This window comes from Solea senegalensis, linkage group LG11 (genome assembly GCF_019176455.1).
Source record: "Solea senegalensis isolate Sse05_10M linkage group LG11, IFAPA_SoseM_1, whole genome shotgun sequence".
Lineage (NCBI taxonomy): Eukaryota > Metazoa > Chordata > Actinopteri > Pleuronectiformes > Soleidae > Solea > Solea senegalensis.
Window position 1 is genome coordinate 2,676,764 of NC_058031.1, and position 14,273 is coordinate 2,691,036.

General features: G+C 39.9%; 1 protein-coding gene across 1 annotated transcript; it reads left to right on the forward strand.

Annotated features, from left to right (window-relative positions):
- Window positions 1–1,578: 1,578 nt before the first annotated feature.
- Window positions 1,579–9,263, forward strand: LOC122776694 (potassium channel subfamily K member 4-like). The gene is made up of 7 exons (XM_044037347.1): window positions 1,579–2,433; window positions 3,780–4,081; window positions 4,733–4,850; window positions 5,373–5,533; window positions 6,634–6,820; window positions 6,959–7,095; window positions 7,191–9,263. The coding sequence occupies exons 2-7, from the start codon at window positions 3,893–3,895 to the stop codon at window positions 8,286–8,288; spliced, it is 1,890 nt and encodes a 629-aa protein (XP_043893282.1). The 5' UTR covers window positions 1,579–2,433; window positions 3,780–3,892; the 3' UTR covers window positions 8,289–9,263.
- The last annotated feature ends 5,010 nt before the right edge of the window (window positions 9,264–14,273 follow it).

Genomic DNA, 14,273 nt, shown 5'->3' on the forward strand with positions numbered 1-14,273 from the left:
CTGTGCGTGAAAACAACCAGAGAGGAAATGTATGATCTCCCTCTGACGTCAGCAACAAATACTTTGAGGGGCAATGGACAACTAAAGGATCTTTCCCTTGGGATCACAGTTTTTAAAATTATAACATGTGAAATATGTGTTTCTCTGGCTGGGGAATGCAGTCGTGTTCACAAACAGTCTCTTTTTGTTTTGTTCTTATATTAAACTTTAAAGAAGTAATACTTCTTTTTAACATAAATTACACTTTTTACTTCAGAATACAATAAAAACTCAAATATGGGTTTTACTGAATCATCTGAACCTTAATTTAACGGATAAAGTTTAGGTTATACAGCGAGAAGACCCGGGTTCGAGCCCCAGTTGGAACAAGGGCCTTTCTGCATGGAGTTTGCATGTTCTCCCCGTGTGTGCGTGGGTTCTCTCCGGGTTCTCTGGCTTCCTCCCACAGTCCAAAAACATGCAATGTGGGGATTAGGTGAATTGGACATCCTAAATTGACCATAGGTGTGAGAGTGAATGGTTGTTTGTCTCTATCTGTGTGTGTGACCCTGCGATGGACTGGTGAACTAGCTGAGATTGGCACAGCACCCCCGCCACCCTCTGGTGAAGGATAAAGCGGTTGATGATGACTGACTGACTTTATATCAATCCATTTCTTGCTCTTCTTCTGTGGAACACACGCTCCAGCTGGTTTGATCCATTCAGCCTTGCTTCCACAAGAAAGACCCTAATCTCAAGTACATACATACACCGCTTATTCCATAAGTCGCTTTGGATAAAAGTGTCTGCTAAATGACATGTAATGTAATGTAATGTTATTCTAAGGCAGTGATTTCCAAACCTGGATTACGAAAAGTGATGAAGTGAGTATGCAAAGACAAAAAAAAACATGATTTGCAAACAGTCTGATTACATTTTGAAAGTGGCATATACAGTTAAATTCATTGCAGTAGATTTCTTTAAAAAAGAAAGTGAACTGGTGTTGCTCCCTGATCTATTTTGGTGAGAAATAATTGATTTTATTTTATGTGTCCTGATTTCTAAGTGCACAGGAGTATGGAGGTCAAATGTCTGAAGCGGTACAGTTCTGTGAAAGGTTTGGGAGCCGCTGTTCTAAGGCTATGCAAACAAAGTGATAACACTCTTAACACAAACAAACACACTTATGACTATAAGCCATAAACCCTCTCAGATGTTACACACTGAAACATGGATGTTTTTGGCTTCAATGGTCAGACAGTCAGACTACTCACAAGTCTTTTATTTCAGTGGTTCCTCTAGTTTGGTCAGATTTATAATGTTTATTATTATCTTTATATGCCCCTCATGTCGCTGTTATAATATTTATATGCCCTACACTAACCTATACCTTCACATGAGCAATCAAACCTCCACGTGAAGGCTTTGTTTCTTGTTGGATCTCCAGTAAAACATGTCACATATGCCTTTGTGATGATGTATCACATTTTGAAGGGGTGTCCCATTCAGTGAGGCTAGAGTTTAACCACTTTAAACTCTAAGGGGGTCGAGCCATGTGGCAGTGGAAGAAAAAATGAGAAATAGGATTGGGCTCTTGAGCTTAAGGGCCAGCTAATGTATGTCTTCTCCCAGCCTCGTGCTTTGTTTCAAACAACTCGCCTCATGATTTATGGCCCCACCTGCCCGACTGTTTATTTTCAGATGAGATCACACCCGCGGACTTTCTGAGCACCTCACTCAATATCTTAGCAAAATATCAAAAATATGCCAGCGGAGGTTTAGGCAGAGATATGATGCCAGGGCCAAAGAGTGAGTCTGGTCCACACAAAGCAAAGACAGCAGTCCATTAGTGCAGAATGTCAACAGTCCTTTCAGACTCTGGTGAATTTCAAAACACTGTCAAGGTCCATGTAGAGACAACCATGGCCGACTGGACTCAGACAAGAATCTCCTGAATCCCAGATCTGTGTGTGTGTGTGTGTGTGTTAAAGGTAAACAGTTCAGAGGCGTTATTAGAAGCAAAGTCAAGATAACAAACATATTTTCGAATAATGTCAAAGATGTATGTGGGAGGTTTTAGCAGATTGCTGGTTTGTGCGACCACTTGCACGGTGGCCTGTTGAGTGTCCGCTCCTCCCTGCTTATTATGATAAAGTCCCGACAGTGTGAACATTCACTATATGTCACTCATAGACTGTTGTAACTGAGAGAGCAATGTGTAACTGTGCAAACTTTAAGCCACTCTGTTAGATGTATGTATTCACACGGGTGATTTTTTTTAATCTCATCTGTATTTTCTCTTCCAAGTCCTCAGAGGAAACAAAAACAATCCCACACGCTTGTGAACACTGTGCGCCAGAGAGAAAGCAACAGAAGATTCTGAGTGAAAGAAGATTTTTCCATCACTTTGTGGAGCTTTACCATGGGGTGAGCTCCTGCCATCAGTGGCTTAAGGTACTGTCAATAATCTAGGCTTTGTAAAACAAAAAGTGCTGTAAAACACACACATAAACTGTGCACATGTGTCACGTTGGCTTTTACAGGTTTTGTGTCTGAACTTAATCATGTATGTCACTTCAGACTTCACAATGACACCAGGGGAAAGGTTTAAATATGTCGTGCAGCACCTTTTACTGGTGCATCACACCAGTGTAGATTTCTGTGTAATTACCAAAACACCCACATCCAAGTTTGCACAGCTTGTCCTCCTTGGACACTGTATTAGCTTCCATTCCACCGTAACCTAACCATAATTCAAATATTAGCTCTAAACTTAACCACTTCCACAGAAATTAGGTTCTGCCTCATTACAGCCAGTTTTTTTTTTGCTCTCTGCGAGGACTAGGACTAGTACACATGTACTAGTACACACAAAGAAGAAGCAATCTTCTCATGTGTGGTCCTATGATAATTGGGTGTATATGTGTTGTATATCTGTCTTTTAACGTGGCCTTGCTGTTCAGACTGACTCCAGAAAACTTAATTGGAGCTGCTGGATGAAAGATACAGCAGCAGCTGTGAGGCCTGTTGTCAGGCAAGTGTTCAGGGAGCACGATCTCCTTCATGGGAAGACAGAAATACAAATACTTTGTTACTGTACTTAAGTACAAAATTCATTTTGTTATTTATATTTATAGCCACTTTTACTTTTACTCCACTACGCACTACTATCTTTTTTACTCTTTACTACCAAATAAAATCAGAAGAAGAAGAGACTTGATGAACTGCTTTACACTATAGTTTTGACATTCACACATGGGGTTAAGTGTCTTGCTCTAGGACACATATAGACTGAGCCAGGAATTGAACCCACAGCCTTCCTGTTGAAATACAACTCGCCCTACCACTGAGCTGCCATGGCTCAATCCTAACTCCTCACTTTTTTAAATACTTTTACTTGTAAAACCTAAGTACATTTCAGAAAATGACTTTTGATACTTAAGTGCAGTAAATGTCATATACTTTAAGACTTGTACTTTTACTCAAGTATCCCTTTAAGGTACTTGTATGGTGCTAACCACTAAATATCCAGAACCTACACCCACATCATAGTGTCCACTGGTGACAGAGAAGTGGTTCAGATTATCACCCATAACTGCACAGATTGATGTAATTATTTTACTACACATCAACTTTTAACTTTAACTAAATTCTTCCGTCAGTAAGTGTACTTTGGTAACTTTGGTTTTGTTTACATGCACAGATTTTTAAATGATGGTCTTTCTTATCTGCCAGCTTTTCCGGGAACACTTGCTACCCGTTTACTTCTTCCCATACTCACACACAGTATCTCTCTAAAGGAACTTCCTGTTTATGGCCAGCTGAGCTCCTCTGTATCCGACTACGCCTGCAGCAGATCGTGGCCTCTGATCTCTAGCCCTGGAGGGCCTGGGGGGGGGTCCACAGGTAGAAAATGCGATACTCCACCCTCTTGGCCCTGCTGGTAGGGGTCATACTGTACCTGGTGATGGGAGCGCTTGTCTTCCGCACCCTGGAGGCCCCCAAGGAGAGCGCTGCCTATGAAGCCCTGCTTAAAACCAAGCAAAAGTTCCTCGACAATAACTCTTGTGTCACCGAGCAGGACTTCCTCGTACTTGTGAAGGTATCGTCTTTATCATCAAACACAGACAGTGTTGTTATTGTGTTATGTGACACACACAGCAAAGGTTTAGTGCAGGACTATTCAATTACAAACTCCTGTAGAGGCCAGTACATCACAAAGTGTATTTTAATTATTTTGGTCACACCTGTCTGGCTGATGTTTATAATACATGTAAACATGTTTGTCCGACTAAATCCACCTTCTCAAAGTCAGACTAAAATACTCACACAATGAGATTAGGAGTTGAGTTACTTCCAAGTGGAAACCGGACATGACGTCACCCAAAAGAATCTGAACTCCTGTTTTGAAGCGTCTAGGTCAGGGATCAGAAAGTAAATGTGGCCGAGGGCCAGTTTTTTTAAGCAATTGAATATTGGGCCAAAACATTTAAGTGCCTTAAAACGTCTTTAGTCAGAAACAAAAAACCCCTTAAAAAAAAAAAAAACACTTTAGTTTAGGTTAACTGTCAATTCCAGCAACATAATCTCTTTGAATAAGTTCATATTTTCTTCAGAATAAAAAAACTTGATATCAAATTTTATTTTATTTTTTTCATTTATCCAAATGTTATGAAACATTTGGATAAATGGTAGAAAGAAACATAAATGTAAATAATGATAATGTGTTGAAAGGTGTGTCTCTTCCCTGCAGAGAGTAGTGACCGCGGTGGACGCAGGTCTGGATGTGAACTGCCTTTCTGCCAACTTCACCAGCCGCTGGGACGTGGCCTCTGCCATCTTCTTCTGTGGGACCATCATTACCACCATAGGTAGGAGGCAAACGTGGGTTTTTGTTTCCCACTGAACACGTGTTAAGGCACTTTGTCTGATGAAGATATGAGGTTATGTTTCTCCATTTCATTCATAATAATAATAAATAAATCCTCATATACTGCTAACAGCTTATATGTACTATAGAGCTGAAACAATTAATTATTAATTAAATTAAATTATTATATAAAATTTTTCATGATTAAAACAAGATTTCCGATTGTTTAAGCTTCTTATATGTGAATATTTTCTTAATTTCTTTGCTCTGGATAACAGAAATTATTAAAAGTGAATCATTTTGGTTTGTGGACAAAACAAGACATTAGAGAACATTATCATTTCCAGGTTTGATGTTTTAAGGTTTTCTGATATTTTATGGACCAAACGATTAATCGAGAAAATAATCGACAGATTAATCGTTAGTTGCAGCTCTAATGTACTAAACAGTATACATACGTTAAATATGTTGCATGAATATATCTGAAGGTATATGTTTTGTTTGTTTGTTTTTTTTATCACAGGCTTTGGGAACCTGTCTCCTCGAACATGGTACGGCCAGTTGTTCTGCGTGTGCTACGCTCTGGTAGGGATCCCTATGTTTGGCATCCTGCTGGCTGGAGTGAGTGACCACTTGGGCACCGTGCTGCGGAGAGCTGTGGTCAAGATCGAGACTCTCTTTCTGGTGAGAGTCGTCTCTCTGGTTATGTCTGGATATACACGAGTCACAGCTTTGCACCTTTAATCCTGTGTTGTTGTTGTTTTTCATTGCCCTCAGCTGCAAATTATTTATAATAATAAGTTAACAATTAATAATTAACTTCATTGTTCAACAATTGTTTGTTAAAATTAGTGGCCGTTTTCTGCAGCCCAACAAAAATATTCAGTCACAAATCTACTCGACATGTTTCTACCCGAGAGGTTGAAGTGTTCCATCAAATAATGATGACCCATGACCAAGTGGAAAGGGAAATTTTCTTGTATCTGCAGGGTTGTAGGTTTGAGTCCTCACCAGGTCAAAGGGCAGGGGTGCAAGGAAGGTACATAGTAGAGATTGGGTGAAATGCAAAGAAAGAATTTCCCTAAGGGGATTAATAAAAAATATATATACTTTGTTTTGTTACTCATGATTACGTTCCAAAATTTATCTTAAATGTGTTACAGTTATTTGACGAGATTTAAAAAAATGTTTTCATGTTTTTTAATTACTGCTCAAGGCCCACCTGCAGTACCTTCACAGCACACCAGGGGGCCACATCTCACACTTTGGGAACAACTGGTGTAAAGGAATATTCATGTTTGTGTACTCTTGAAACAGGTGATTTCTATTATTGAGTATGACAACAAACCCAGAGATTAATACACAAATGCAAAGTAAAGAAGGTAGAAGTCACTTTACAATCATTTACTGTGAATCTGGATTTATATTGTGATGTCTGTATTAGACAAACTTAATCGTAGGATCTATATGTTTAGATCCAAGTGGATGATCACAAACCGGTCTTCAAACAAAAACCTTGCATATTTAAAAAAGTTTAAAAAGTTACAATCTTGGTACGAGAAAATACTTTAAGATAGATTTGAATGATTATGAATTTTATAAAACAAGCTAAATAGAACTTGTACTTGTGATAAAGTTAAATATATACAATACACAGGATAATGTAGTGATTTAGTTTTATTCATTCTTGATCTCTGTGTTTTATTTTTAAATTTGAGACTATCATGACAGTCTCATTATTCAGTCTGCCTCTGTATTTACCCTTTTTTTCCTGTTTCCCATAGAAACGTATGGTCAGACCGACCACTGTGCGTGTGATCTCTGCGGTTCTCTCCATCCTGATTGGTTGTCTGATCTTCCTCGCCGTGCCAACAGTCGTCTTTCAGAAAGTGGAGTCCTGGTCCTTTCTGGAGTCACTTTACTTTGTGGTTATCACGCTCACCACAGTCGGCTTCGGAGACTACGTACCAGGTACTGACACACAGCCTCATGGGACTCCCATTTGTAGCTGGTCTGGAGCATCAGTTTCAAACTGGAGACCACGGACACACCACCTTCACCACCAGAACCTGACCTGAGATCATTCACCCTCACTCTCTGTGTGTCCAGGTGGTGGTCGTGAGGATGACGTGTTCTTCAAGCCTCTGGTGTGGTTGTGGATAGTGTTTGGTCTCGCCTACTTTGCCTCCATCCTCACCATGATAGGCAACTGGCTGAGGGTGTTGTCTAAAAGGACCCGTGCTGAGGTACTATAAATGGAGCAGTAATTATACAGAGAGAGGAGGAGTTGCATTTGATCTTATTTAGACCCTGTTTCTACTCTATTTACTCCCTCCCTCAGATGGAGGAGTTGAGAGCTCATGCCACAGACTGGACCCAGAACATCCAGAACATGTCCATGGACTTCCGCATCCCAAATCCTCTGGAGTATGACCCCTTCCTCCTGCAGCGCCGGCGATGGAAGCGCAGCGAGCGCCGCCGCATCCGTCGAGGAGCCCATTGTGCTCTGGGATACTGGGTTCAAGGTGGATCTGAGAATGGGCATCTGCCGAACCGCTGGGCCGGCCTCTCCAGCTCCATGAGCCAGCTGGAGGCCCGTTCAACTTTGGAGAGAGCGATGGTGGCTCAGTCCAGGCCACGGGTCAGTGCTCTCGGAGGGGGAACGGTCCCAAGAGCAGGGCATGGACACCAGGTTGACCCGACTGTGAGTCTACAGGTGGAGGGCAGGTCATTTCACCTGCTGGCCCGTTCCTTCTCCCTCCCTGTGGCCCACTCCAGCTCAAAGCTAGACTCAGCAGGCCCAGCAATGCAGGGAGGATCTTTCTCTGGATCTGAGTCTTCATATGACTCCAGATCAGACGGCTCCTCAGTTTCCTCATCCTTTCTGGCACTGCACCAGTTCCAGCCCTGCTATAACATCAGCACCATGGAGAGGAAAGGAGCAAGAGGCACAGACATGGGCACAGCACAAGAGAAAGACAAACTGATTCCAGCAGACAAACGTGGATCTGTACCAAACAGTGGCCACAAACATACATTTATGCCAGACTTCTGCCCATGCTCCTCTGCTTCTAACCAACCTTTTCCTTCTCCACTCCCCCCAATTATCCTCCCATCCCCTCCCCTCAACACTGCCTCCTCAGCCAGCTGCCAGCTACTGGATTTCTTTGGAGAGAACCTGGCGTACATCGACGAATCCTCAGACGCTCTGAGCGACCGTGGCCAGTCAGCGTCGAACATTGAGAGGAGGAAACGGCCTCGAAAACCCAAGAGGAGGAGCATGAGGAGGCAGCTGCCACACCAGTGGAGCCCCCTACAAGTACGGAGGCCCAACTGTGACCTGCGACCTCCCTCAAACCCACCTACACCTCCTCCAGACTCTTCTCAGCCAGACCTGCCCACAACAGAGAAGCAGACAGACTCAGCTCCTCCACTCTGATGGCTACTGCAAAAAAAACCGCACACAATCCCAAACAAGGCTGGTTTACAGCACTCGTACACAACAACCATTTCACTTTACAAGTCAGATATTATTCAGTGCTATTCATGCTCAGCAAACTCAGGCCACAAACTGTGCTTTGTTACTTGGCTCTGAAAGAACACAATAGCTTCTTGCTCTGGACTCTTTAAATAGATTGTTTACACCTGCTTTGCTTCACAGACGTGTCAGCATGAACCCGGCGCTCATAATTCAACACATTCTCTATCAAGTAAATGAACCAATAATTAACGCAACGCTTGTCTAGGAAATGTCAGGGTTTACCTGACAAAATGTTTTTACATAAATCCTAAGTGAGAAACAAATAAGCCCTGAAGGAATTATATTTCATTTTAAAACTGACCACACCTGGTTCACACAAGGATTTCTTTTGTGGTTTTAGGAGGCAATGAGTCACACCATGATCCAGACATCATTACACATAATTACAGTATCTGCTCTGTTGATCTGGCTCTTAGCCGCTGAGCTCACTTGATTCTCCACAGAAGCGTTTATCAGTAAATGTCAGGTTTGAACTGGCTTTAAATTCAGTGCGGGTTTTTTTTTTCTTCCCCCCACTGCTTTCTAGAGCCTGGGTGGGCAAAAGTGCTTTAAACTAAACTACTTCCACTAACGTCAACATCAAAATGATTACACTGATACAAAGTTTAAAGTTAATCGCAAAAAAGAAAGAGCAGAGGGAGGATTTTACCCTACGAGTGCCATAGATGTACTAAATGATGGCTGTTTTACGCAGACTAAACACAGCATGTCAAGTTGTACATGTCTTACCACCACAACTAGTGAAACCTCTCTTAGGAAAAAGTGCAGTGATGGTTGTCTTGTTTATTGTATTTTCTGACCATCTAATCCAATGTTTCCTAACACTGGTCCTCAGGGAACACTGCATCTGATTCAGATGAAGAGCTCGTTATCAGGCTTCTGCAGAGCTTGTTGTTGAGCTGACCATCTGGATCAGGTGTGTTGGAGCAGGGCAACCTCTAAAACATGCAGGGCAGTGTTCCCTGAGGACCAGGGGTTGGGAGGCAGTGATCTAATCCATTGGCTGACACTGTAGCACGAAAGAGGAAGATATAAACAATAAGGATTTGAAAGGTTAAAGAGGGGGAAACTGCATTTTAAAATGTTTGAGGCTTTGTTAGATTTCAGGGATGTAAACGATGCCTTTTGATGCAAATCTGTGAATGTAAACCAAAAAGTGGTCAACATTATAACTCTACAGGACACCTGTATGAATGCACTGTATACAATGTACTTTATCAGTGAGCATTATTCACAGGCTGATGATGATAAAGTTACAGAAAACAAAAAAGGCAAACATACATATCTCTTAATGGTTCATTATGGTTTTTAATGGTGTGTTTATTCCTTTTATGCTCATGGAAAAAAGTGCATAGTTAAGTTTTATCACACATTTTATATGCAGTATAAACGTGTGACACACTCCTGTTGTGCAGTGGAAGTGAAATGACTTGAACCCTGAGCGTCCTGGATGAACTCAGTTTCTGGTGGATGTGGGATAAACAGTCACTTCCTGCTAACTCACAACCAGGAGCTACGACACGAGGCCATCATGGCAGTGCGCCGTCCACCAGAGCCAAAATAAGTAACTCACTGACTCCGCACTAATTTTCAGGATCCCACATATTTTGTAATTTGTTGACAGTGGGCTGGAAGGAGAAAGATTGTCACTTGGCTCTACACTGATGCGCTGACCATGACCCGCAGTATTGTGTGACTCCTGACCTGAAGGACATATTTCATCTCTCACTGTTTTCTTTACATTTTAAATTCAGTGAGCTTAGACTTAAAGTGTGCCTATAAAAACTCCAAAAAAACAAATAATTCATGTTTCCAGCCTCTCCAGTGGTTTTCTCTGCTTTTTATTTTGTTTTTATTTTTGAGGTTCAGACTACTGGTGAGCCCAAACAGGAAATATGGTGTCACTTAGGGTTTCATTTCCTCCCATTTTCACAACTTTAAGAAAACATTCAGCAGAGTAATGTATGATGACAATATTCAAAACAGCAATATTTTAACATGTGCAATTACATACTTTCAAATGGTGTGTTAATGGGCAGAACTCCCATTAAAATGTGCTTGAAAATGAAGAATACATTTTAAAAAAGTTCTTTCCCCTCATCTTTCAGGATTTACACACATGAACAAAAGACTCTGAAGTCTGAATATGTTTAAAACACATACTTTTAAACTTGTAAAGTTCATTTTTGACATGTTTGCAGAGATTTTAATTGAATTATTTATGATTTGAGGCTATGGTGAGTGATGGTGTTTTACTCTGCTCCACTTATAATTAGAAAGACTTCTTAGTATAAATGTCTAGATGACTGTTACAAAGACTTTGTCAGTCTTATCTGAAGTACCTTAAAGCGAAGTTAAAGTAGTTATAATAAAGTAGTTATAATATTACTTAAGTAAATGTCTTAAAGTAAATGACAATTACTGTACTTCAGTATCAAAAGTAATTTTCTGATATAAAATGTACTTAATTTTTAGAAGTAAACGTATTAATAAAAAGTGAGGAGTCAGAATTGAGCCATGGTAGCTCAGTGGTAGGGTGAGTTGTCTTTCAACTGGAAGGTTGTGGGTTGAATTCCTGGCTCTGCTAGTCTATATGTGCTCTTGAGCAAGATAGAGAATGCAGTGGAGTAAAGGTTGCTAGAAATATAAATATAACAGTAACTTACGTAACTTACGTAAGTAACTTTTGTACTTAAGTACAGTAACAACATATTTGTACTTTGTTACATTACAACACTGGACGACTTATAGTGAAGCAGACATTGGTTTGAACATGGGTTGAATGAATAATGCCACTCTTTAAGCTGGGGAAATTATAGAAATGTCGCCCTCATCTGTTAAAAAAGAGAAGAGCTAGTCCTCTGTGGGTTTGGTCTCCCAGCTGTTTTTTGTCCCAGCAAGGCCTCAAGTACAAGCTACTATTTTGGTGACATCGATATCTTCCGTTTATTCCTGTGTATCCTTAGTCTTGACTTTTTAATTTTGCATTAATATTGTCCTGATGCCAGAAATCACTAGAAGCCATCTTTAATTGAACTGCTACATGTCGAAAGGGTTTGGCTCTAGTTGACACAGACTTTACACAGACTTCTCTTACATGTTGGTGATGTATAGAAAGTGTAGTAGTATGAATCATGAGGTATTTTGCTATACCGAAGCTGTACAAGCTGAATCTTTGTGTATCAGAATGTGTGTATGTGCTCTGAATGGGAGTCTGTGCATACACTCATGAGGGAGAGAGAGAGAGAGAGAGAGAGAGAGAGAGAGAGAGAGAAAGTGAGAGAGAGACCAGGGGTCGATGTCCACAGCAGTCTCCCCTCCCAAGGACAGTGGGACCCAGTGTGAGACAGCGCAAGGCGCTCCACTGTGGGATAAGTACAGGTTGGATATAGCAAGGGGTAGTTAAGTGGAAAAGACTAACAGATGCTGGGGCTAGTTTACTCAGGGGGGAGGGAGCCTCACCACAGCTCAAGCTCTAGCACTCCGACATATATGCACACACAAACAAAGTGAGGCTGCATTCTCACTGTGGCTACGAAAAAACAACAACAATTTTTACGGCAATGGCTGGAGAACAGTTTGTATCTCTTTAAGCTATTTTAACAGCAGAAGCAGCTCAGATAAAAAACCCGTCATACTCTTACTTGAGTTCAGGAGGATGTACTGTCTCCGACCTATAAATCCAATCTCAGTTCCCCCAAAAAACGTCCAGTGAAGAAATCTGTCCCGTGTACCTGTCTGTATCTGAGCAGAGGGGAAAATAAACATGGTTCTGTCTGCATGCCAGGACAGTTGAGCTGCTCTGTTTTGATGGGGGGCCTTTTGGGTTTATTTGTAATTCCTGAGCAATTCCTTAAGCAGTTTCTGGAATGAAGGCAGGTCAATACAGGACTGACTTTCCCAATGTATTACATAACAGATGATACAGTTGATACAGAGCCGGCGAAAAAAACATGACAAACAAAAAACAGTAATGCAAATATTGGCGTGTTGCACCAAATGATTGAGTTTGAAAAGATCAAGATCTGACTGCGACATGATGATGATGGAAGACGTCAAATCCCAGTTCACCTGGACCCTCAGTGTGAGCAGTCAGGTTAACTGGAGAACACAGGTCACTGGATGTGAGTGAGAATGTCTTTGTGCAGTCTGTCAGTCTGTCCAGTATTTTCACTGCAGCTTCAAGCAAAATGGATGGTTGGTAACTGCTTCTTGCTTTTAGACTGGGGGTGTCCAAACTTATTATTAAAGAGGGCCAGATTAGATAAAGTGAAGATGTTTGGGGGCCAATGGTCACTTCACATCTTTTTTTAACAGTAACTACAACATAAAAATGCACAGTTTAATTAAAATTAGTCGTCTAACTATGACTTTTTTGTCAAATTTTGAACGACATCCTAAAGTATGACTTTTTTGTCAAATTTTGGACGACTTACCAAAGTATGACTTTTTTATCAAATTTTTAACGACATACTAAAGTATGACTTTTTTGTCAAATTTTGGACAAAATTATAAAGTATGACTTTTTTGTCAAATTTTGGACGACATACTAAAGTATGACTTTTTTGTCAAACTTTTGACGACATACTAAAGTATGACTTTTTTGTCAAATTTTGGACAACATACTCAAGTATGACTTTTTTGTCAAATTTTGGACAACATACTAAAGTATGACTTTTTTGTCAAATTTCGGACAACATAATAAAGTATGACTTTTTTGTAAAATTTTGGACGACATACTAAAGTATGACTTTTTTGTCAAACTTTTGACGACATACTAAAGTTAACTTTTTTGTCAAATTTTTAATGACATACTTAAGTATGACTTTTTTGTCAAACTTTTTACAACATACTAAATTATGACTGTTTTGTCAAATTCTGGACGACATACTAAAATATGACTTTTTTGTCAAATTCATGACGACATACTAAAGTATGACTTTTTTGTCGAAGTTTGGACAAAATACTAAAGTATGACTTTTTTGTCGAAGTTTGGACAAAATACTAAAGTATGACTTTTTTGTCGGAGTTTGGACAACATAATAAAGTATGACTTTCTCGTCAAACATTTGACGACATACTAAAGTATGACTTTTTTGTCAAATTTTGGACGACATACTAAAGTATGACTTTTCTGTCAAATTTTAGACAACATACTAACGTATGACTTTTTTGTCAAATTTTGGACGACATACTAAAATATGACTTTTTTGTCAAGCCTTTTGACCCACATACTATACTATGACTTTTTGTCACCATACCCACAAACCAAAATATGACTTTTTGTCCAATTTTGGACTCCACATACTATACTATGACTTTTTTTGTCAAGTTTTGGATGACATACTAAAGTATGACTTTTGTCAAATTCTAGCACTACATAAATTAATAGAGTATGACTTTTTAGTCACCCTTGGACTCCACACATACTAAAAATAATATGACTTTTTAGTCCAATTTTGGATCTAATATAGTAATGTATGACTTTTGTCCAATTTTGGGACTTACATACTATGATTCTTTTTGTGTCAAATTTCGATCTAATATAGTACTGTATGACTTTTTGTCAAATTTTGACCATTAATAATTATATTATGACTTTTTTGTCGTGGCCTGACTTACATACTAAAGTATGACTTTTTGTCACCCTCGACTACATACTATGACTTTGTGTCAAATTTGACACACTATTTTTGTCAAATTTCGGACGACATACTTAAGTATGACTTTTTTGTCAAATTTCAGACGACAAACCAAAATATGACTTTTTTGTCAAATTTTGGACGACAACCAAAATATGACTTTTTTGTCAAATTTTGGACGACATAGTAATGTATGACTTTTTTGTCAAATATGACCTTTCTTTTATCAAATTTCGGACGA

Bases quoted from the DNA above. Each gene is read 5' to 3' on its own strand.
- LOC122776694 (XM_044037347.1), top strand. From the start codon at position 3,893: ATGCGATACTCCACCCTCTTGGCCCTGCTGGTAGGGGTCATACTGTAC. The intron at 5,534-6,633 runs GTGAGAGTCGTC...TGTTTCCCATAG, and splicing joins AGATCGAGACTCTCTTTCTG to AAACGTATGGTCAGACCGAC. The intron at 7,096-7,190 runs GTACTATAAATG...TCCCTCCCTCAG, and splicing joins CTAAAAGGACCCGTGCTGAG to ATGGAGGAGTTGAGAGCTCA.